Source organism: Diadema setosum, chromosome 20, assembly GCF_964275005.1.
Source record: "Diadema setosum chromosome 20, eeDiaSeto1, whole genome shotgun sequence".
NCBI classification, from domain to species: Eukaryota; Metazoa; Echinodermata; class Echinoidea; order Diadematoida; family Diadematidae; genus Diadema; species Diadema setosum.
This window is the reverse complement of record NC_092704.1, coordinates 28735504-28760912: the sequence shown is the minus strand read 5'-3', so window position 1 is coordinate 28760912 and position 25409 is coordinate 28735504. Positions and strand designations below refer to the sequence as shown.

General features: G+C 37.4%; 1 protein-coding gene across 1 annotated transcript in view; it reads left to right on the top strand.

Moving 5' to 3' along the window:
* The first annotated feature begins 2119 nt into the window (after positions 1–2119).
* The window catches only part of LOC140243575 (integrin alpha-5-like), a 29561-nt gene continuing 6271 nt past the window's right edge, over positions 2120–25409 (top strand). The window contains exons 1-21 of the mRNA XM_072323242.1: positions 2120–2376; positions 4363–4541; positions 6244–6320; positions 7534–7669; positions 11250–11339; positions 11911–12002; positions 12564–12670; positions 13210–13315; positions 14783–14885; positions 15657–15757; positions 16674–16764; positions 17155–17200; positions 17807–17914; positions 18859–18914; positions 19832–19983; positions 20660–20797; positions 21278–21345; positions 22291–22438; positions 23184–23276; positions 24369–24448; positions 25045–25134. Of these exons, the coding sequence (XP_072179343.1) occupies positions 2210–2376; positions 4363–4541; positions 6244–6320; positions 7534–7669; positions 11250–11339; positions 11911–12002; positions 12564–12670; positions 13210–13315; positions 14783–14885; positions 15657–15757; positions 16674–16764; positions 17155–17200; positions 17807–17914; positions 18859–18914; positions 19832–19983; positions 20660–20797; positions 21278–21345; positions 22291–22438; positions 23184–23276; positions 24369–24448; positions 25045–25134 (2228 nt within the window). The 5' untranslated portion in view covers positions 2120–2209. The remainder of the gene's footprint in view (positions 2377–4362; positions 4542–6243; positions 6321–7533; positions 7670–11249; positions 11340–11910; positions 12003–12563; positions 12671–13209; positions 13316–14782; positions 14886–15656; positions 15758–16673; positions 16765–17154; positions 17201–17806; positions 17915–18858; positions 18915–19831; positions 19984–20659; positions 20798–21277; positions 21346–22290; positions 22439–23183; positions 23277–24368; positions 24449–25044; positions 25135–25409) is intronic.

The following is a 25409-nucleotide window of genomic DNA, read 5'->3' as shown; positions in this document are numbered from 1 at the left end:
TAACATATGATATAATGCTTTTAGTATACATAAAAAGCGGAATTACAACAGAAAACTAAGATATGAAAACCACAACTAACCCGGAAAAAAAAAACACATTCTAAATAGATATGCCCCAATTGCCCTACTTACTATGTTCAGAGGAAATGTTTAACTCTAATACACGTAGGTCTTATGCATGCCACGCCGAAATTATGATCCCTCAAGGAAATATCTTTTCACAGCTTCCTCCGGATGTTATCGAAATACGAGGAGATTCCGTGAGACGATACATCCATGTACGCTCGGCCCCTTGTCACGCAAAGTTTATGGTTACGCCTTTAAAGAGAAAATCCCCCCAAAAATGTTGTAAAACTTCAAAAGAAAGAGAATAATATTCCCTACAGAACGAATCTATATGAGAAAACAAAATCGGATCAGAAATGAGGCAGAAATGACATTTTCATTTTTTTTTTCGGATATTTCATGACCAGTCCTTGTGAATATCCAAATGAGCGAGTTGATGATCTGATACCCTCACAATTTTTTAATGCAGTATGTTATATATGAAATTCTGAAAAAATTGTTATCTTTAGCTAATACAAGTCAAAGCATGTTTCCATACCGAGATATATCATGGTAAAAATTTGTTCTATTTCATTTTGGGTGGTCGTAAGGCAAGTTTTATATTCATATGGCTGAAATATGAGATTTTCTCTTGTAAGATTGAAAAATGATAAGTTCAGGTATCGGTTGTCCTTTTAGGGTGCTGTTCGTTATTCCGAAGGTTTGTTATTCCTAAGGGTCGTTATTCCGAAGGTTCGTTAATCCAAAACACACAAATTCGCTATACCTAGAGGTTCGTTAATCCGAAAATGAAAAAGGGTTCGTTAATCCGAACATTATTTTGTGGCGTTATTCCGAAGGTTCGTTAATCCGAAAATGAAATACTTATAGGGTTCGAAATTCCGAAAGCTCGTTTATCCGAGAATGATACAGGGTTCGATATTCCGAAGGTTCGATGATCCGAAAATGAAATAGGGTTCGTTATTCCTAGGGTTCGTTGATCCGATAATGGAATAGGGTCCGTAATGAACCTTCGGAATAACGAGCTTTGTTCAAGTTCATTTTCGGATTAACGAACCTTCGGAATAACGAACCTTATTTCATTTTCGGATTCATGAACCGTCGGAATAACAAACCTTATCACATTTTCGAATTAACAAACCTTCGGAACAACGAATCTTCGGAATAACGAACCTTCGGAATAACGAACTGTAACCGTCGTTTTGTTTATATTGCTGTAACTGGTTTCAAAGATGCATTTCTTGCAGACCTGAACCACTGATTAGATGCTGTTCGTCAGTCGTGGTCCCAAGTATGGACAAAAGAGCAACGATGAAATAAAATTTTAATGATTGATGCATTTATAGGCCTATCAAAGACTAATGCGAAGCCATAGGCAGCTCACTGGCCTGTTATGGCGTGGAAGACTATCCCGCATAAACTGAAATGTATAAGGTTGCATGGTATACAGCATTATTTGTAGTGGTCATGTATTCAGATTTTTTTTTTTTGACACACCCTCCAATTTCTCTGATTTTGTTTAGATGTTTTTTCTTCGTTATTCTTTGGCACACGGGTATTACAATCGCCTACGCGCACGCAAACGGACACACAGTTTTTAACTTACGTACAGAGTTTACGTTTCTGTTGACCATTCTTCGATCTTTACTTGTTAATACTGGCTTTCGTTAAGAATTAGTCGCAGCATTCTGTCTTTATACCTGATCGTGAACGGTGATTAGGCTCATATTTGTTTTTATTATCACTACTTTTATCTATATAGGCAGTGCTTGCCATCGCCCAACAAGGGATTTTTTGCGCACTCCTTCAGTGGCCACGATATAAAGAAAATCAGCAGGCTTACTTTGGGCAAAGCAGACCAGCAAGATTATCTACATAATTATCTTCGAGCGTGCTATGCAGATATTTGAGATAATACTATGTAGACGTGAATTTCATCTTCTGATATTCTGAGTAGAAATATACCCAAGCGATACTTATAAGACTCTGTTTATAACTATTAAGTATATAGATCCAGTTAAGTCGTTTGCCTATTGAGAGGCTCCGTTTGTTGGAACCATATTATGAGGAAATATCAAAGTGGATAAGAACTTGGAGTTGCACATAAACATAACTTATTCCTTCGACCTTGGATTTTTCGGCGATGGGTGTTCAAACGCCCACCTTCCCAGCGCTGCTGCTGGTGATAACTGCGACCACTCCAATTACGGCCTTTAATGTCGATACTTCATCGCCACTGATTTATCGGGGCCCCTCCGGGAGCTACTTCGGCTATGCTGTGGACTTCCACCGTGAGGGTAACGAACACATGTGAGTATAGCCAAAGTGATTGCTGATCAATGAAAGTCTGAATAAGATTGAACTAACAATTGGCGCATATTTCATTTGATTGATTTCAATCATAGCATTCATTCTCATTCATATTGCTCCAGAGAAGGTACTTTGCGTATAGCCGTATATCTTTGGGCATGAAATGTTCACCGCAAAAGCGTACACAAGGACTGGATGAACTGTTAGGAAATTATTATTTAAAAGTGATATAAGAATTTCACATGCATATGCATACTAATAGCGCACAGTCATCTATGACATATGGGGGGGGGGGGGGGGTGTGTGGAGGCGTGGGGGGGGGGGAGGAGTGGTGAAGCTGATACCCCCTCCCGGACGAGGAAGTTTTTGCATTTTCATAATTGAATTCGACGATCTGGTGCACACTTTTTTTTTGTGGAATATTCTGTAAAGTTTTAATTTCTTTTAGAAAGTGAGGAACATAACATTCACGGAAAATTCAAAGGCGAGATCGTTGTTTTAGCCTAGGTATATACTTATAGAGTCAGATTCTTGGCCTGATCGTGTTTTATCGTCCGCCCAATGTTTTCTGTTGGTTTCACCGTATTTTGAGGGTGCTGAATCCGAATCCGGATGATGCTACTCTTCCTTTCTTGAGATTTTGAGACGGGGGGGGGGGGGGGGGGGTACACCTTACCCCTCCCCATCTCATGTCTTTTGGGGAACCGCCCCTTGATTTTTAAATCTTAATATCATTATTTTCTATTTATAAGGAAATATAGATCTACAAAGGAATTTCAGATTTGAGCTGCGTTTTCGAATACATGATTTTGTACCTCAAAACCTTCAAGGATACAAGAGTTGGATCTTCCAGATTCGAATTTTGTGTTCTCGAAAAGGGTTTAATAGGCCTATAGGAACCATCATTTTGTTTCACTTTTCCCCATATACGCCTATCAAGACATACACAAGGATTTTAAGATATTGGAGCTATTTTGGCTTCCATTTTTGTGGCCAGTTGGTCTGCTGACCATCAAAAATCTTAATTAAAGCTAATAGGATCAAAGAGCTACATTATCCACATTTGAATTCAGCACACAAGAAATAGAGTCAAAACACTATTGTTTTCAATTTCCATTATAAGAAAAATATAGGCCAATATGAATAAGGAATTTCAGTTTTTAGAGGCCGTTTTAGATATTTCAAAAGCCTTAAAGATGCATGAGTTGTAATTTTCAAGATCGGCTTCAAACCATGCACTAAAAAATACTGGGCTTACGGTAACAAATGGTTCAACCTCTGGCGCCCAGTCGACTATGTCATATTTTAGAATTGTCACCTCTTGATCCAAGTGTATGTGCGTCTTCACTCTGTATACTAAGTCTATGAAAGAGGACACTGCTCACCGGCGATTACAAAATAAGCGACAGTCAAACGACAGCGAAAGAAAGGGAGAAGGGAATGCAGTTATCTCGATAATGCCACGTGTAAAGATTGGATAAAGTAAAATGTAGGCCTAATTAGCAAAGAGAAGAAAAAACATAAATTCTGGACTTGTTGCTTGATTTCTTCACTTACAGATCTGCTGTGGTCGAGTTTGAGTCATACCGGTTTTCAAAATATCTCGCTCAGCCATTCACATCCACTCAGATTCTCAAAATGTATGGGGGGGGGGGAGGGTTCAACCTACATGACGGTTACTTTTAGGGGGATGGGGATTCTTTCGTTTTCTTTTTGAAATCTTAAAAAAGTTTTCACCTTTTTGTTTTTGCTGTTATTTTGTTTTGGTCAAGTGAACCCCTGTGAACAATCGACCCCCCCCCCCCACATTATTATGAGCCTCTGTACTATTATACTAGTAGTATTCATGATTTAGATCTACATGTATTATTCTATTTATTCTAGCCCTACTTTCGTTCGTTACATTCCAGTCACAATTCAATGATAAGTCCATTATTCTATTATTTTCGGTAATGACCACCATCCACTTTAATTGGTATCCCCTAGGCTGTTAGTCGGGGCCCCACGAGCTCAGACGGACGAACTAGGAGTGCATGAGGGTGGCGCCCTGTATCGATGTTCTCTCGACCCAAGTACGTCCTCATTTCGCCCGCCAACGACACCGCAGGGAGCAAACAAGTCTACCCCGTCACTTCAGTGCTCTCAAGTAATTTTTGATAGTTCAGGTAAACTGGCTCTTTGGCGTGACTCCCAATTTGTGTTGTTTGTCAGCATAATATCATAATATGGCAACATCACTACCACAAAATAAAATCGTGTATGGCAGGCGGTGCAAATGTATTACGATTTCAAGATTGTCCCCTTGGCCTCATTTCACTCCATATAGACCTTAATGGACTGCAAACACTGCATTTTTGGAAAGTCCACTGGGAATTATTCTCATAGTACGAGCCGTATACCACACGAAGACATATTGAATACACTTGCAAAGGTGTGATGCAAAGAAACCGATTCACGGTTCAGGTCATCGATATGTCCAGTACATGTAGTACATCACAGCATGAGAAAATTGATTTCATTTGGATGGGTGGCTAAATTGTTAAAGAGAGTATTTGAGAATTTGAGCATTTTCACGTGATCATTGACACTTGCTCTTTATCTCCATTGCTCACAATAAGGATTCACTATCTCGCACATCTATTTTCATGGCAATACTTTGAACTATTTTCAAAATACGGGGAAAAACAAATTACATTTAAACACTAACTTGAACTTTCACCCCATGGCCAAAATCTTTCACTACAGAATTATTGTGCAGCAGTGAATGTTGTATTAATAATACCTACCTTGATTCAGTTTGAGCATTGTGTAATCTTCAAGGAATAGACAGAGTGTAATTTCAGCAGTCAATAGTAGAATTTTAGCAATTTAACCTAGGATTTGATCCTTGACCTTTGACCTCATGACCTCAAAATTCCCACGAGAATTACTGACAAGCAGTATAATACAATATCTATGCATATTATGTATTAAATTTCAAGAAGATACTTGAGAGATTCCCGAGATATGAAGAGAAAATGTAATCTTAGCATTTGTATTTGACCTTGGACCTTGGACCTTTGATCTTTGACCCCATGGTCCAATAGTTTCCCTAGAGAATACCTGCAGACATTGCATAGATATGTGGGAAATGGTAAAATTTAAGAATTTGACCTTGTCCTTGTCCTTCCTCTGCTGATAAATATTTATGCCAAGTTTCATTAGGATACCTCAAACATTGGTATAATGTGATGTATTTTGATATAATTAATATAATTTACGCGCACAAACACACACGCACAATCATGTGTTCGTGTGTGTGTATTTGTGCGCATAAATTCCTTTATCACTATAAAAGGAACAAGTATATTTTCAATTAGATTCGCTGAGTATTCCCCCTCTCCGTATTTTGGAGATCGATATTATAGGTGTTAATACTTCGAGTATTTTCGTTTGTTTGTTTGTTTGTTTGCTTGTTTGTTGTTGCTGTTGGATTTTGGTTAAAAGCTTTATCGTTTCAACGCCTTGGAGGGGGAGGCCTTGGGACTGCACTCCCCCTCCGCACACACACACACGCACACACACACACACACACACACACACGCACGCGCACACATACTTTTGTTCCTTTAACATGTCTTCGAACTTCACATCGAACATAAGCATTTACAAATAATTTACGAACGCACGCGCGCGCACACACACACACACACACACACACACAAGAATATCGCATGATATAAAGAGAAGGAAATATGATACACTGATGGCGACTGCTAACTTTACTCGAGACCAGCTCATGTCACGTGCCTTTTGATCCTCAACCATAAATATCCCTTATAACGGATTATCTGTTGTCTTGTATGTTAATGATATCACCCAATTCAGGAGAAGAACTGAAGAACAAGTCAGAAGGGATGTTCGGTGCTACAGTCGACAGCTCGGGACCGGATGGCACGGTGATCGTAAGTTACAGAACTACGAGCAAACGTGACATGGGGATTCAGGTTGTAACTATTTGTGAGATGATTAGAAACCACTTATACGGAACATTCAAGATCATACGATTCTACGAGTACTTCAAAGTTTGATGAAAATCGGTTTTGAAATCGCTGAGAATGATTATACAAAGTATTAAAGCAAAGTGGTCCTAAGAAAAGGTGGGTCCCACCTTTTAGTAGGACCACTTTTATATATATATATATATCTCAGCCTTTTCAGAACTAAGTGTTATCAAATAAACTTTGAATTTCTCTTAGAGTTGTATGCTCTTTGATGATTTATATAAGTGGTTTCCGATTATCTCCCAAAATGTTAAAACCTGAATCCCCCATCTGAACCAGAACTATACCATCCCTGTAACAAAAGCCAAAGTAAAATGTCACTTCCCTGTCCCAGCGACTTACTACCCTGTTGATCTTGAGGCGGCATTGATTTCGAGCATGTTAGCAATTAAGCCAGGAATCAGTTTTCCCCTATAAATCAGATCTTTTTTTTTTTTTTCGCTAGACATTTTTCTCCGGAAGCCCAAACTTTAATAACAGCTGCAGAACTTCAGAATTATTATTATCTACAGGACTGGGCATCAGCGGTTGCCCGGTGGCCCGGGGCCACTATAAGAATATTGGTCGGCCCACCAAATTTTCAAAAGGGCCATCTTTTGGTGATCAGACCGGGCAGCTAAGATTCAAAATAAATTGTTTTTACGTCCACCACATTTCCTTCTTTTTTTTCTTTTTTTTTTGAAGGGGGGAGGGGGCCCCACAATTTCAAATTTAAAGATTTTAGTGGCCCGAACACCAAAAAAAAAAAAAAAAAAAAAAAAAATGGAGTCGAGTTCTGTTATATATGACATGATATACATATATTCAACTGAAACGGTTAATTGAGCAATGAAACAATTATTTCAACGTGCAACAAGCACCGCAAAAGACGAGTAGTCGATTGCAAATCTTTTTTTATTACTAATAGACAATTTGCTGATCTGTTGTTTTTTCCCCCTTTTTTCAGTCATTCAGTTTTGTTATACAGTCGGAGCGGTTGTGTTTTGACTTCTGAGCTCTTGATGAAAGAGTTTAGAGTATAGACATAGACAATGAAGAAACTCTTCATTTATACTATACATGCTATAACTTCAAATCATTTGCACTATGTGACTTTTTGTGTGTGTGTGTGCAGGTTTGTCACCCTCTATCCACACAATTTCAAGACGAGTTCGGCGAGCCCACTACCTATCGATATGTGGAGGGCGGCTGTGTCTTTGCGCGCCAAAATTTTAGCGTCGTGCACTGGTTTACTGCCTGCGTTTCGCGGGGTGAGTGGATTCAATGCCGATAAGCAACACTATTTTGTTTTTGTTTGTTTGTTTGTTTGTTTGTTTGTTTTTGTTTTTGTTTGTTAGAATCTCGAAGCCAAAGAGTAACTACTTTTTTGTTGGTTTGTTTGACGACGAACAGTCACAACTTTTTGTTCATGTGAATTTCCATGTCGCCCATCACAGAGAGAATGTCTGAAGACTGTGCTAAATATAGATCATAAAAATCCCACCTATACCAATAAATAGGTATATTGGTCATCTCAGGGGCGGATGATTTACGCCTAGATTCAGAGTTTGATATAGATTTAACATGGTTACGAGGATTTCGTGCTTGGAAAAGTGAATACGTTATTGACATAATTTGTTTATCAGGGGTTACTAAAAATGTAGAATCAGAGTTAAGTCTCGCTGTTAATCCGTCTGTTTATTATACACACTGTCAAAGACACCATGGGAGTGCATCATTGTTGTAATTGTGCTGCATTGCAGGAAAATAAAAATCAGGTTTTACATTCAATACACCATTGAGTATACGTGAACTGTTATAAATACGATATCTGTGTGTAACATTTGCCTATTTGGCTTTATAAAGCTTTTTTTTTTTAAAGCTTTAACTACTTATACTCATCGATGTGAAATATTATATCCTATGGGGGGCATTATGAAAGAATTTCATACGAAATTGCAATATGCTGTTTTGTTGTTGTTGTTTTATTTTTTCTTTTCAAATGTCAAATGATGCTAAAAGAAAAATCACTGTTGTTTCCCTTTATTCTGTTCTACATAACATGCATGTACGCATCACGACTCGTAAGTGTGTGAATTTGGATTTAGTGCTGCTCAGACGGAGGTAAGTTTTATCATGTTTATTGCGTTTCAGCCTCCTTTCATTTTTTCTTTAATAATTTCGTGTATGTGTGAATATGTTTTAATGTATATTATTATGTATACATTATATGAAGACACACACACACACACACACACATATATATATATATATTATATATATATATATATATATATATATATATATATTTATATATATTTATATATATTACATATATGCGTGTGTGTGTGTGTGTGTGTGTGTGTGCACGCATGTATACATCTAACAATCTCCTAGTATTAATGTTCTCTCTTTCTTTCTGCCTCCTTGAAATTGCCGATAAAAGTAATCAGAGTAAAAATAGAATGTATAGTTATGACCTTAATCAGATGATGTATAGTAAGACAGTGAGCTACAAATACTTCATCATTTCCCACCAATGACGACAATAAATTACAATGGTGTCATATTCTTCAATTCAAATCAGAAAGAGATATAGTAATATAAACGTGGAAATACAGTTAGAAGAGATTTAGATGGTAATAGACAACTGGGAAGGAAAAATCTAACCTTCATCCGAAAGGTGATGTCATTATGATATCGTTATTAATTTTGTAAATAATGCATGTCCTGTTGTTTTGTCCAGTTCCCTATTTTGAAATAATTTGAGCTGTTTCTCTTTTTTTTTATGGAATTCGAAAACAGATAATGTTAAATTAAATCAATCTAATTTCATGATGTTGAAAATAAACTGTAGAATAATTATATGCAAACGTGTTTTATTGTACTGTACATTAGATATATATATATTTTTTTTTCAGAAAGCTTGTAAAACTTGTTTACAAAGTTGTATTATCGATGTATTATATAATGTTGGAAAAATGAGAGTGTAGATGATATTGTAAGATTGCAGAGGTGTACTCACAACTGAAAGTAGAGCCTGTATCTAACAGTCTAAGCAATATGTTCTGAAGAATGACTGTAGCCACGGTAACACACAATTTGTGCTTCCTCGAATATGTTCTACGTTGAAATAGATGACTGAATGGGCGGCAGAGAGTCGGGGAGGATTAAACCCCATCAATGTACTACAATAGAAGGACATTGTACTTATCAAGGAGATTGGGATGTTCGAAAAAGAAGATTTACCATTTATTCTGCCATTATATTTCTTTTTTACCCCTGGCCATTTTCTCTTCTTATTCTCTGGCATAATTATACAATGAAGACGGAATGGATTATTGCAGGAGCGAACAGAAACTATGGACAAGGTGATTATCCCGTTAATGTCTCTGAAAGTTACTTAAGATTTGTCAGTCAGATGAGAAAAAATTTGCTACTCTTTTTTTTTTCCTCACAAAGACTGGTACATGCGCAGTTCAAAAACGTCTCCCTCCCCCCCCCCCCCTCCCCGATAGACCCAGAGACACGAAGGCACTCGTACTAATAATTTCTTCACCTACTATAGGCCTACAAGCTATTGACGCAGGCTATCATAGACGTACGCTGCACTGCAGACATCAGTCATTTCCAGTAAAATACTATTAAGTCTGCAAATTCCAGGGACATTACTGTCTACCAGACGGTACATTTTTATGACATGTAATTGAAGCACAAAATTACTGATGTAATTTTATCCATGTAAATTTCGGATCATACGTATTGCGATGCAAGACAGAGTGCAGCTGTACTCCCTGTTTTAACCCTTTTTGTGCCAGGGACTTTGGACAGTGTGGAAAAACACTGTGGGATGTTCGTGCAAGGCCCGAATTCACGAAGGTGGTACAAATGAAACCATGGTTTAAACCATGGACAAAAACCATGGAGCGCCAAGTGCCGCGTGGAATATTTCGTTACGAAATCAGTCATTTCGTCGATGAAATGATTATTTTGTAACGAAATGACAACATTTTGTAACTAAATGAACATTTCGTCCACGAAATGATAATTTTGTTAACGAAACGGTCATTTTGTCGACGAAATGACCATTTTCGTAACGAAATATTCCGTGCGACACTTGGCGCTCCATGGTTTTTGTCCATGGTTTAAACCATGGTTTCATTTGTACCATCTTCGTGAATTCGGGCCCTTTTGGGTTAAAGACCCGGGAAGAATTGTTCTTCTTTCGCTGCCAACCCATGTACATTCGAAAGCCACGAATAGCACACTCGTCAGCCAACATGTGCATCGAAAAGTATATTATTACGTTCATTAGTAACGGTCGATTCCAGTCATGATTCTTCGGCTGTGTGTGTGTGTGTGTGTGTGTGTGTGTGTGTGTGCGTGTGTGTGTGTGTGTGTGTGTGTGTGCGTGTGTGTGTGTGTGTGTGTGTGTGTGTGTGTGTGCGTGTGTGTGTGTGTGCTTTGAATACACATAGAGACCAGTGATAAAGCTGTATACAATTTGTTACGAGAATTCTCTAATAATATATCTTAGCCGGGCCAGCCTTAATTTCCACTCCATGGTAACTATCTCCACACTCTTTACTGGGTTTTCAAAGTCAGCAAAATAATATAGGCCTAGAGAAGCAGGCCCACAGACTGAAGTGGATGAAGTCCCATTAAAACAAGTATGTAAATCTTTAAAAAGCCGTTACAAACCCACAAAAACCCAGGTTTCAGTCAAACTTGACTGACTCCCCCTCACGCCCTTTCCCCGTCGAAGCACATTTGAAAATGATGTGCGGTCCCTGGTGTTTCAGCTTACCTTTATTAATAAATTTAAAAAAAAAATGTTCTCATTCCTCGCAGGAACGGTATACCGCGGAAACCACCACGACTTTGGCAATGTTGTCAATACTGGGTTTGTCAACTCGCAGAACTACGACGACGAGTACCGGGGTAAGCATGGCATGGGAACCCGATTGAGGTAGCGTAGTGGAGGTGGTATTCATCACTTGTCAATTCTACAAGTAATGTTATGTTCTGTCAATGATACTCAGTTCTGATATTGCAGGCTTAATACACTACATAGTCCTGAGTAAGTTTACTATGTAAAAGGTATTTCTAAAAAAAAATAATAACGTATGTATGATGGATTAAAAAAAAAGCATAAGAGTTATCAAAATTGGTAGTGCTTAATGGTATCATGAAAATTGTTGTATCGTAATAATTGCATCAAACTAAACATGAATCGTGATTTTTTTTTTTCTTGAAACACGTGGGTGGGTGAACACTGTAAATGAAAATCACCAGGGCTTGTATGATACAGGATTGCTTCGACAAGCGATAATATTTCAGCTGTGGTCAGTTTCACGGTATACACCACGTGCAATGAGCAGGTCCTTTTCAGGACCACACAGAATTTAAAATGTGCTAAAGATCATTCTAGGTTGTGACAAAACATAAGGTCATGACAATTGTAACAGTCTGTCTTCTATTCCGTTGTTTTTTCTGTCTATACATTTTGAAGGATATTCCGTCAGTTTTGGCGACTTTTTTGGAGATGGGGAGCCCGAAATCATGGCCGGAATTCCACGAGGTCAACCAGACCTCAACGGAAGGGTAAAGAGATGCCATTTTCATTTCGCTATCAAAACTTAAGTTTCAACCAAATCTCTTTCTCCGTAGCATGTATTTCAAGTATAATTATATTCATATTCAATTTAATAGCATAAACAAAAAAGAAGAAAAATAACCCACATAGATAATGTTCATATCGCTCTACGTAACTGACTTCGTGCTTTTACAATAGACGTGCATGTAACTGTTAAATGTTAATATAATACTTCTGAATATGTAAATATATACACTTAAATACATACATACAAATATGAATCATATATATGTAATATATATACTTGTATATATATATATATATATATATATATATATATATATATATATATAGATATAGATATATAATATATATATATATATATATTTATATCTACATAGTATATTATATTTGCATGACAAACATTAAAAATGTGTGTGGAAGTAATGGTATTTTTATGTTCGGTGTTGTGATAATTAATGTAATTGAGTTTTGCATCGCTAATGAGAGTCATCCTTTTATCTGCCTCCGAATCCATCTTTTTCTTGCTTGCGTGCTTGTTTCGACAGGTTGAATTTTACGACAGGGACCTGCAGAGGTATTTGATCCTGTATGGCTACCAACACGGCGCTGGGTTCGGCCATTCTCTCCTCAGTGCTGATTTAAACAATGACGGGTGACTATTGTAACTTATACCATACACCAAATGACACACTAATACATAAGATAAACTGGTATATGATGTTATGATATAGCACACACATATAAATACACAAATATGTACAACGTATATATACACATATATATCATAGCCGATACCGATAGTACTTAACACATGCTATGGATGACTATACCTTGAATATGACGTCATATGATTATATAGTGCACTGTACGATGGATACGACGTCACGGTGACGTTGTTTTCGACATAAATAATGTTTTTGGTCACACGTAAACTAATCGGCTAACAAGTTTGATTCATGGGTGAAAGATATAATGCTATATAAAATTAGTCCATAAAGACGACATGAATAATAACAAACAATAGCACTCTTTCCCGTGCCTTTGCTCATTATTAACTAGATATCCAAACAAAGAGTACATGAACATATCAGCATGAAATATATAATAAAAAAAAAGAAGTCACAAAACATAAACATAATCACTCATGCAAATGTTATGTCCTTCCCAAAATGTGTTTCTTCATCGGCGTAGGATTGATGACGTCATTATTGGGGCACCTATGCACTCAGCTTTCGAAACTCCCATTAGAGATGGCTGGGAAGTCGGGAGAATCTACGTTCACTACAGTGATGGAATCGTGAGTGCGCTTAAAGGGATGGTATAGTTTTGATTGAGATGTGGAATCCAAATTTTACTTTTTTGCGAGATGATTAGAAACCACTAATTTAATATTAAAGAGCAGACAATTCCAAGAAGAATCCAAAGTTTATCTGATAAAAATTGGTTTTAAAATGGCTGAGATATCCAAAAACAGCGTAAAACAGAGTTGTCCTAACCCACGGTCCTTTATTACGATTTCTTTGTCGTCGGATATTTCAGCCATTGAAGAACCAATTTTTTCCAGCAGTAAACTTTGAACTGCTTTTAGAATTGTATGCTCTAGCTTTCACATTTCATAAACGGCTTCTAATCATCTCACAAAAAAGTTGTAAACCTGAAGCCCCATCTCGACCAAAACTATACCATCCCTTTAATGGGAGTTACGTTATCATTATTGAGATTTAAATCATTATAGTATGAGAGCACTAATGGCATAACAATGGGTAAAACTCTGAATTTGTGAACCGTATGTCTTGCGTTCCAATCCGACCGGGTGCATTCATCCTCGAACATGATATTCCGCATGTTATTTGTTTACAAAATAATGACCAATAATGGTCATACATAGGTCTACTCGGGTGGGATGATGTTTTTTATCGTATGGTTATAGACTCAAGATGCTAAATAATCGGTGTTAGAATACGTCCTCGATTAAAGGAAAGATAAACCCCAAGAGCAATGTGGATTGAGTGAAAGCAGCAACATTAGTAGAACACATCAGTGAAAGTTTGAGGAAAATCGGACAATCGATGCAAAAGTTATGAATTTTTAAAGTTTTGGTGTTGGAACCGCTGGATGAGGAGACTACTAGAGGATATGACGTATGAGTGGACAACAATACAAAGAAAATATAAAGGAAATTCAACAAAAATTCACTTTTCTAGAATCATGAAAGAGCAATGGACCAACCTCTTTCAGAAAGCAGGGGGAATAATTGCTACCCTTAACATATGTCAATATCAAGTTGATGGAATTTGTAATTTTCATGAAAAATGGATTTTTGTAGAATTTTCTTTATATTTTCTTGGTATTGTTGTCCACTCATACGTCATAACCTCTAGTAGTCTCCTCATCCAGCGGTTCCAACACCAAAACTTTAAAAATTCATAACTTTTGCATCGATTGTCCGATTTTCTTCAAACTTTCACTGATGTGTTCTACTAATGTTGCTGCTTTCACTCAATCCACATTGCTCTTGGGGTTTATCTTCCCTTTAAGGCCATCTTTTTCGATCAGTTTCAACACAAACAACCCTACCAAAGAATAACTAATTTAAACAGATGCAATTCTGTTTGTAAGCATTTTGATTACATGTGTTAGTTGTAGCTAGGAACGTGGCTTCCATTTCCCCGTATAAGATGATTATGTCAAGCAAGTGTGTGACAAGCATTCTGGAGTTCAAGAAGTGCTTGTATTCCACTTGGTCTATTTTTCGTCTTTGCAGGGTAACTTTCCGGTAGGGCAGACGATAACGGGACAGTATCCTGGTGGTCGTTTCGGGTTTGCCCTTGCCGCCATTGGGGATATCAATCAAGACGGAAACCAAGGCTAGTGTTGATGATATTATACAGTGCACTCCCGTTATAACTGTATTCTCGTTTTATCGAGGTAAAGATTCGGGTCCCAAACTTAAATCATCTATATATTTTTCTATACTTTACTGGTCGTTTGTAACGAAATTTCGATATTACGGTCGCGTCGACTTCGTTTTAAAATTTTGTATAACGGGAGTGCACTGTACCGCGCCAATATAACAATAGACCTGATTAAAGATGTATTGAAGTCCTATGCATATATTTATAGCACATAAGATTGTCAGACGGTAACTTGTCACAGGCTAGTCTAATTTAGCAACATCTGTTCCATTCAAACTAGATTCCAAGCATCAAAATGCATTCAATGAGAATAAGTGAATTGAATTACGTGCGTAAAACAAAAAAGCCATCGATGTTTATCTTGGAAGACTAATAATGAGACCACTTTATATACTTTAAAAGATAAAAGGAGTCAGTTGGCCGGTAATCTACATCCAGATCAGAAGAATTTTTGAGTTTCATAAATTCATATTGTTTGTAGGTCAAGGCAAATATTACAATTACCGTTTTATATGTCTTTTTATTGATACAGCAATACACACATAAAGTTTGGATTAATTCATTATGATATATTACTTATACCATCTTTTGTTATCAGGTAATTATATAATACATGTATCCATGAATATTATGTGATATTAGGTCGTAAGTATTATAAATCTAAATAAATTATGTGCGAGCCAGTATAGGTCCATGTATCATCACTTATCATTGTCAAAATAGACGTTGCTGTATCTTCTCCATACTTCGGTGATGGAAAGGAAGGACGGGTTAGCATACATCTGGGATTGGGAGAGAGGGGGCTGTCACCTACTGCTACACAGGTAAACCACGCACGCCCCATGCTTGCGCCATTATATCCGCTACCTGTAGACACGGCGTAGTACCTTCTCAGCATCTATACACTGTACTCAACAAAGTCTTTAAAAACGGATTACTTTTAACGAATATATAAGGAAAGCCACGTTATGCTAAACAGTGGAAAACATGGGAGGGTCAAGAGATACACACGAGGAGAAGAGTAGAAGACAGGAAGGGAATAGATGAATGAAGGAGTGATAGAACGAGAGGAGAAAAGATATCGCAGGGAAATCACAGTTATGTAATACCATGTGTGACATGTGTAAATAACAACAGCACTGCAGTATGACAAAAATATTCATTCAATATCTTGGCAGATGAAAGAGCCATGCTTTTCTAAGACGTTTTACTCGCCTGGTGTGGAAATTAAAAACCTAAGTGAAGAATCTCTCAGAAGCTAAGACTTACAGAAGATGTTAATAAAGAAAAAAAAAACTTTAAAAAAGGGGCACTCACATTGATAAATGTTAACCATTGCAGCCATGAAATATAAACTTTGTCACATTTTGTATGACAGAAAGGTATAGGAACCAATACTGCAACTTTTATGATTGTGAGCAATAGTGTAAGAAGTTTTCACAATTTTAAACTGCATATTTCGTTCCTACCTAATTGGTATGTAAATTTCCTTAAATTAAGTAAACAAACTTAAAGCTTGAAATCTGTGGACCCGCTTTTTTTTTTCTTGTCTCAGGAGAATCAATAATTTAGGATGTAAAGCTTTTCAGATATGATATACTATTATGGGTAGATGTATAATGTTTCTTTTAATGCCAAATTATACCTTCACGCATAAATTCGGTCGACTTTGTCGCCCAGATTGCAGTATGAAATTTTCAATCTATCATATTATTAATGTTAACTGTACATTTATATCAGCATATTAGTCCGTCGCAATTCGGTGTGGATCTGACGTCATTCGGGTTCGCACTTGCCAGCGGAATGGACATTGATAACAATTCTTATCCCGGTAGGTATCCACTTCAAGAAATTCCTAAGCAATACATTTGATATAATTTTTATGTTACAGTATAGTTACTATTCTTGAATTACGTGAACGAGTGAAGTGTTGTGTGAGTAGAAGTGACTGCTGAAAAAAAAGGTAATTTCTTTAAATCTACTTGAAATATAATTATACATGTATAGGTCTTGAAATAAAGTGCAATTGTTCTCCGTGACAACGTTGGCTTTGCAAGGGGATACTCTAACACAGTTAAATGAACCAATTACTGATGTATGTTTCATCAATGTGTATATGGCATACATTGTATAAAAGCTTATAAAATTTCCATTGTGGACAACTTGCCAAAACCTGAAAACAGAAACTGTCAGCACTAACCGTTCTTGCTTTTCTCGTCAGATCTTGTCATCGGCTCATACCAGTCCGATGCTGCTGTTGTTTTGAGGTAAAGAAATTGATGAAAAAACTCAATCTCCGTCCTCCTCTTTTCGTTTGCCATGTTTACTCACGATTAATAAAATCAGAGTTGTTTTTTTATTATGTAATTAAAGATAATTCAGAAATGATATCAGACAAAAAAAAATGATCAGTGGTGAGCGTACGTAAAAATTATTGACTCAGCAATTATCCTCTAAAACCCTATCTATTTACAGGGTTCTCATCAATGTGAAAAATAGAACGATTTGACCTGTAGAATAACTCTAATACGATTTTTCTTCTCGCTTATGTGTCGAAGAGAAAGTTATAAAATTCTAGAATGTCACATTTGCCCCAGAGTAGTAATACTAGTCACAGTCAAATTGAATGGAATAGCACAATTTTCTCGTTCGCTAACATCCGAAACTTTTACCAGTAAGGCCTTTTTGTATATTTTCCCCTAAACTATATCGCAACTGTCATTATTTGCTAATTTCATCATATTAGGGATAGGGATACAACTTTAACAAGGACTGTATTTCCACTGTAAGATGGTATTTGCCTTTGAACAATTGTTGAAGATCCGACGCTGTTAATCATAACAATTTGCATGACAATGATTATTTTTATGTAGGTCACGTCCCGTGGTGAATTTTGGTGTCCGTATGTCCTTGAACGGATCAGCGGGCATTGACCTGGAGAATCGTGACCTTGTCCTCAACGACGGTTCCGCCGTTTCAAGGTATAAAAAAAAAGTAACTCTGTTTTTCTTTCTCGAAGGTTATCTACTTTTTAATGTAAATTTATAGAGCATTGATATCAATACGTGTACTTCTACCTCACGTGTATTACATCACTTTGACCTTTTTTTAAACAATGTATCAATTGTATTATACTTTGTAAACGTCATCAGTATTTCTTTGTCTGTCATATCGGATGTTACCTCTAGACGTCGAATGCCTGACTCAATTACAGTTTGACTTATATGTGACATACTCTTCTATAGCTCTGTATCAATCGCATGTTATTAAATATGACCATAATTTTAATGTTTGTGTATCAAGTTATACGTTTACAATGATTTATGTTTGTGCATTTCCCCCAAGTCTGTGATGTGTTTGCGTCTGTATCCAAAATTGATATTTATTTTAGTTTTGACATTTGAGAGTTCTGTATAAAGTTAGGGACGAACAAAGAACAAGAGACAAATTCTTGGGTTCGATGTTATCGGGTTGATATTAATGATGAGCACAACGAACATGAAAATCAATATAAATCAAAACATGCCATGAAAATAGTCCCACATACTGCGTACGGTTACGCAAACGTATACAACACGTAAAGCCCAGTGGTGGCACTCATGGACCGTGTTTGCTTTAGGATATAGTGTCAGACTCATGGGCCTTTTTTGTCGGACTCATGGGCCTTTTTTGCCTACCGTCGGACCCATGGGCCTTATTTGCCTACTGTTGGATCCATGGGCCTTATTTGCCTATAGTGTCGAGCTCGTGAGCTGTAGGCCCTATGACTCATGGCTGTGATGACTTTTTGTGCACTCATTTCAAATTAATTCAGTTCACATGCATATAGCGCTTGCTATCACGTGTTTATTGTCGTCAACGATATGGATTATGACAATGTATTTCTTTGTTCTGCCTTGTTCCTGCTTATTCAAATACTGCACAGTTTCAATATCAACTTGTGTCTGCATTACACTGGACCCGCAGTTCCAGAAATATTAGGTAAAGCGGACAAACTCTTCACGGTATGATTGGATTGAATTTTCTCAAAGAACCGCATAGTTCCAGATCGTATAATCATTGTCATTCATTGATATGCATTGATACGCATGTTGACATGACTATATCAAACATAAGCGACCGGATATATTTTTTCTTATTTCATTTTTCATCTATATGCGGTGGAGTTTGTTTGCTTGTTTGTTTGTTGTTTTTTATTTGCATTCGTTCGTTTGGGTTTTATAGTTTTTATCCACAATCTGGGGAACAATAAACAATCATGAATTTATTGTAGTTAATCCGTGAACAGCAAATACATGTAGTTTTGTTTGTTTGTTTGTTTGTTGTTGTTTTTTGCTGTATGTCAAATACAGCAAATACATATAGTTTTTATTTTGTTTTGTTTTGCTGTATATCAGTTTTCCTTTTCTAGAATGCACAAGATCGGAGAGAAACACTGATTTCGTTATGTCATAATTGGTATCCTTATTATCACAACAACATTTCGTGATATAGCGTGATATGGGCTCTCTAACCTTCATCCCTATTCCAGTGTCATTTTGCATGCCTTAAATGTTAATGAAAAATGAAATAACTGGATCACTTTTTTTTTTTTGCTTTGATTTTTTAAAGAAAAAATCTGCTGCCTAGAGCGTAGGATTTCCAGCTCCCTAATACAAGTATTGGGAACGTCGTTTGAAGAGTGAATAAGTGACCGTGAATACATCTTCTTGAACTCAGTCGGGCTGACAGACCAGAGTAAACGAATACACACATACATACACAGAAAAAGAACATACACGCATATCATTATACACACACTCCCACGCAGACACAAACGATTAAATGTAGAGAATTTTCTGTCGGATGTGATACGGTGTAATCCGAAAAATTCACGAACTTTTCATATACTTTCCCAGATTTTTCCTGCACACTCACCTGCGATTTTCGCAGACACCATCCAAGGGCCGTCTTCCTCATCTTGGACGGGGAAGATTCGGCCATCCTTCGAAAAACAGTGACGCTGGAGAGAGATGTAGGCTCGTGTATGTCCTACACGGCCTACGTGCTGGTAAGTATGAATCGCTAATACATCGGCAGTGTTTTGGGGGTAGGCCTTGGAAAGCGTCTTGGTTTTAAATACGGTGATAAAAATTTGATATGAAAATGTCACTCGCGGAATGATGAATGAACACGCACACAAAAGTTCTTTGTTCTACTGCTGTTTCAGTGTCACCTCGGCATTTCCTTTTGTTTGGTTGTTTGTTATTTGCAATAAATACAGTAGGAGACTAGAACACGGTGGCAAAACATAGTATTTGCTAGCAGACTGCCATAGCTTTTCGTCAGACAATATTTGTGCCATTGCGAACGATCAATGATTTAGCAGGCCCGCCATTCGATTGTGATTTAAAGATGGATAATTTATATTCTTTGTTTGAATAATGCTTCTTTGTCGACTAATATAGCATAACGTGCCTTCCCGTTCTTTTAGACTTTCAATAATTTCTACAATCTCTGAGTATATAGCATGATTTTCAATTTGATAATAAAGAACTGATTGAACTCCATGCATTGTATCATAACCACAAAAAAAAAAAAAACAACGTTTATATTTACTAGTAGATTGTAATGTCTGTCACGGTCGACTGACTGTTTTCATGCTGTATACCTAAGAAGGATTAAAAAAAAAAAGATGTTGTGTTTTTTATACTGTACATACGTGTACGTGTCATACTTATTTTCAGAACTCCATACGTCAAAAGCTGCAACCAGTCAAGATAAAATTCGACTACGATATAGCAGGCGACCCAAGCAACGCTGATGACGGCGGCGTTCTGCCCCCGATTCTGAACGCAAGCACACGATACTATCGAAAACTATCGGTAAGAGAAACGATCAATGAGGGATTGAATTTGATATGGCGCATCGGGGAATCGTGGAAACGCCAATTTCTTCTTAAAAATGAATATATTGGATATAGATTTACATTTTGAATAAATTATTGAGCATTCTGTTTTGAGTACAATCTGTATTATCACCATCACTGCTGATCTCAATGAATATATAGGTTCCTACATGACCACGCGATGGGTACAGCATGTGTACTGTATGTCTAATGGTATATGATTTTTGCACAATTTTTACATCTACGCCTAGCTAGAACTCGCGTATCCTTGGTCAACAAAATGAAGTGTGATGACTGAACATTTAGGGGTACTATGACATGGCATTGTCGTGATAGATTGATTCCAATCGAATTGCCACTGCTGACTACTGACCCACAAGACTGTCTGCCATGTATAGTTATGAGGGAATATAAGACGTTTTTCTGTTGTGTTTGTTTCACAATTGCGCCTGGACAGGTCCCTATTCTTCGAGATTGCAACGGGACAGTGTGCGTGCCAGATCTATCTATTTCTGCTATCCCTGTGTAAGTGACTTTATCTCAAACCTAGCAATAATCTATTATTCAAGACTTTTACTGCACATGAACGATGTCTATATGTCCGGTTTTATACTGAACATATTACAAGCCAGGGTTTATCCACTTTGATTGTTTCTACCATCCTTGCCTTATAACAATTATCTTGCAGTGTTTACTTTTAAGATATAAATTTACACGTGGTGCGTGTGGGTTTAACGTAATGTGCATGATCATCTACGTTGGATATGAAACAAGTAGCCTTGTCAACATACATTGTCGAGCTGACGATATTATGTCACTGTATGTGCACGCATGTTTCAGTGCAACAGTGCATGTGTCGCCAATGCTTGAAAGTGAGGAGTGGGGGGCAGAGGGGAAGGTGCGATCTCTGTGGGGAAATGTTTGAAGAAAGGAAAGCCACAACCCATATATACATTCCCCACCCCACCCTTTTCCACCACCAATACTAAAACCAACACTACCAAAGGGCTACAGACAAGAAGAGACACACCCAGACAAGAAACTATTATTGAGAACAACGATGGGAATTCGAAATAGAATTTGGTGAAAGTGATGGTAAATGATTATAATAAAGTTGAACTGCAGTTATATCAATTGTGAGGATAACATGATAACTATTGTATAATTAGATAGTTAGATCTTCTACTGTTACCCAATGATAATAGTAATAAGAATATAACTGCATTTACTCACACTTTTATATTGTGCTAACATAGGTTGATCTTTATCATGAACCTGCCACTTTTGATAGCACAGAAATAAGATCCAATTCAGAACTCCCCTTGTGGTAGTCCAGATTCACTCCTTTGTTTAGTTGTGTATTAGTGTGTTTGAATTTCGTCTATAATACTCCCGCTGTGATATCGATTATGGCTGTGTGCAATAAAGTTGACTTGTCTATGAGATTATAATTGGTCACTGTCCCAGCAGTTCTCAGGCGCCGCTGATCGTTGGCGCAGAGGGCGCTGTGTTCATCAGAACGATCATTTCAAACAAAGGGGAGGATGCGTACGAATCGGTGCTGAACTTTACCGAACCACGTGACTTCTTCTTCACACGGGCTGTACAGCGTACAGAGGTGAGGATCTGGGCCTTATTTCATTAAAAAAAAAAAAAAAAAAAAAAGGTAGCTATGATAGCAACTCTTGCTGGAATGGCAGCTGTCATGGTAACGGCAAGAATCCAGCTTCCTGATTGGCTGTTGCTATGGGAAGTTGTCATTCCAGCAAGCTAACATCTTTTATGAAATGGGGCCCTGGTGGCCGATAGTTTGCTTCACAGGATCTGTAGTAGATGAAGACATGTTTGCGACTTGCGCTTTCCTTCTTTTCGTGAAAAAGGAGTAGGCTTACATTCAATTGGAAGACCTCAGTCGCAGAGACAATGGTTTTGACATATTTTAGCTTACACACTCAAATTCACAAGCAAAATTAATACGCAAAATACATACATCGTGAACATGATTACACAATTGCATATCTATCTGCTTGTCCTTGAATAATAGCTCTGCTTTTTTGCCAATTCAAAATCGCAAAATCCGCACGGTTGTACTCAACTGTAGTCTGTATAGACAGAGTGGCTTAGGAGAAAGCAAAACTGAGTAATATCGAACGTTCTGTCTTTTTCTTTTACGGTTTAGATAACTGCCCTCTATCTCGCTGTCTCCCCTTTCCAGTCCCCTTTTCACTTTCTATAACTGTATGCCTCTCTTTCTCTCTTATACTTTCTTATTCTAACTCCTTATTAGTTTGATAAATTAGCATCTTTTACTGAGCGCCTTATTAAAATGTCCTTGTAAAGTTTCAAACTCTCTTGAGCCACAGAATGAAGAGCGCGTGACGTGTACCAAGGACCATGCTTCAAAGTCTGGAGAATTCTCCTGTCTACTGGGGAATCCCATGAAAGCAGGTGAAACGGTGAGTACATAACCTTCATTTTCCTGCGATCTTGACGGCTGGTATCAAGGAATATGCAAAAGGAGGCAAGGAGATGTGGAAACTGCGTCATTTCCACTAAATCCTGATATGAATAAGATATCGCGTTTAATTTTCGAGTGGCATGTGTGTCATTGGATGAACAGTGATGGTATATGAATTGTATTTGAAATCGTCATTAATTATCTGGAAGCACGCGATACCACCGATCATTGCCGATGCTTTACAAATGTATACAAGAGAACACATGGATGATCTGCACACTACACCATCGAAAAGGTAGAGCTTCAGATACTTCCACGTGGATTAACCCCTGATCGCTGCTCATTTCTCGAATATAGCCTACATGACTCAAATGTTTTGACTCAAACAGGAAAATTGAAAGACAGTGAAAACAGTATTTTGGCACAGATATAATTCATGATGAGATTCATCTTATATGGGTAAATTTGAGCAACGAAATAACAAGCAGTAGTTTCTGCAAACGATAAGTCAAAACTTTGTGGAAGAATTAGCGTCAATCATACGTTTTAAAAATTGAGAATATCATGTCAAATGCTATGATGTTCGAAATGTTTACCATTCGTAATACAATATGAGTCTGAAGACACTTACTTGCATTAAATTCACCGAGTATGCTTTACAGGTATGTTGAATTTCAGTCGAGTTCAGAGACTTTGTACGTTTGTGTATCAGCCACTCACGACAAGCTGATCGATCTATCGTGGCGGTTGCAAATGCTTCATTGTATATGTTGTAATCATTGATATAACTTATTAACTATCAATGATGTCAGTGACATATTGTTTGATTTTGTTCATTCATTGCATTATCTATATTCACCAATTTCTTTTTTTTTTTTTTGAAATACGAAGCTCGCGAGGATGTGACGATTGGTGTCATCATTACGACGTTTTCCGATTTATTTGTTTGTTTGTTTGTTTTGTTTTAGGTCACACAATACCCTTGAATCTTCCTGCTAAATGACCTCGTAAGCATAATATATTCCTTTACTTTCACCCCCTTTTTTTATCCTAATTATCATTTATTTTTCTGTGTTTCTTTCAAGTGTAGATCGTGCTGGAGCTACAATTTGCCACTGATTCTGTCAGTGGCGATCGAAGCAATATCTCCTTTCAGATGGACGTTTCCAGGTTTGTTGTTAACTGTCTCTGTTTTCTTGGAATCATAAAGTGTTGAATTTTCATTCAGCTGATACCGTGCACACTTACTGATGTGGAGGCCAATTTCATGGTTTTCAACTTCAGCACAAGTGACTCTGTTCCCGTCACTGATCTCTATTCCCTATAGAGATGAGTGGTTCCCGTAAATTTGTCCCGATTTGGAATATTGCTGTTTTCATACTTTGAACGCGCTGCAGTTAAGTAAACAGTGAATATATACGTTTGTAGAAAACATGAAGAAAAATAATTCTATTGATTTCGCGTATGATTTCATGGGACAGAACACAAATTAATTCTATGATAATAAGACAGACTGTTTATGTTCTGTCTGATTTCCAGCTAATGTGAGTATCTGCAAAATGTCGCAGAAAAAAACACTAGGACAAAGGAGTTCGATTTTATTTCAAATTACAATAAAATTTATGGCGTTTGTAACAGAATACGCTTCAGCAAAACATTCACCCAGTCATATAATATAGTTTTGTACCGCTATTCGATAAGATGTCACAAATTTGCTGGTATAACGTGATGATCACAGATAACGTTGCTTTACTCTCTTTTGGTAGCGCGCACAGGGATTTGCCCGACACCCTGGCCGATAACATTGCTACCGTTGAGGTCGAGGTGTCAACACGGTCGAATATTGTTTTACAGGGGTGAGTGTTGTTGCATGTATGTAGTGTCAGTTTCAATTTTCAATTAAATGCCTAAGAGCAAAATGTAATTGATACACTCAAGAAAAACTTTTGACGCATTCAAGGGAAACCTTGACCACGGTATGGACAAAATCTTTGAAGGCTTCCGTGGCGGTAGAACGTTGGGTGGTAGAAGGCTTAACGGTGCACCACTATTCTGTCCAGGGTTATGTGTTTGGCCCTGAAAAGGGCCTACCCAATCCCGACGTTCGGCAAGCATGTTCTCGCCGTTGTCC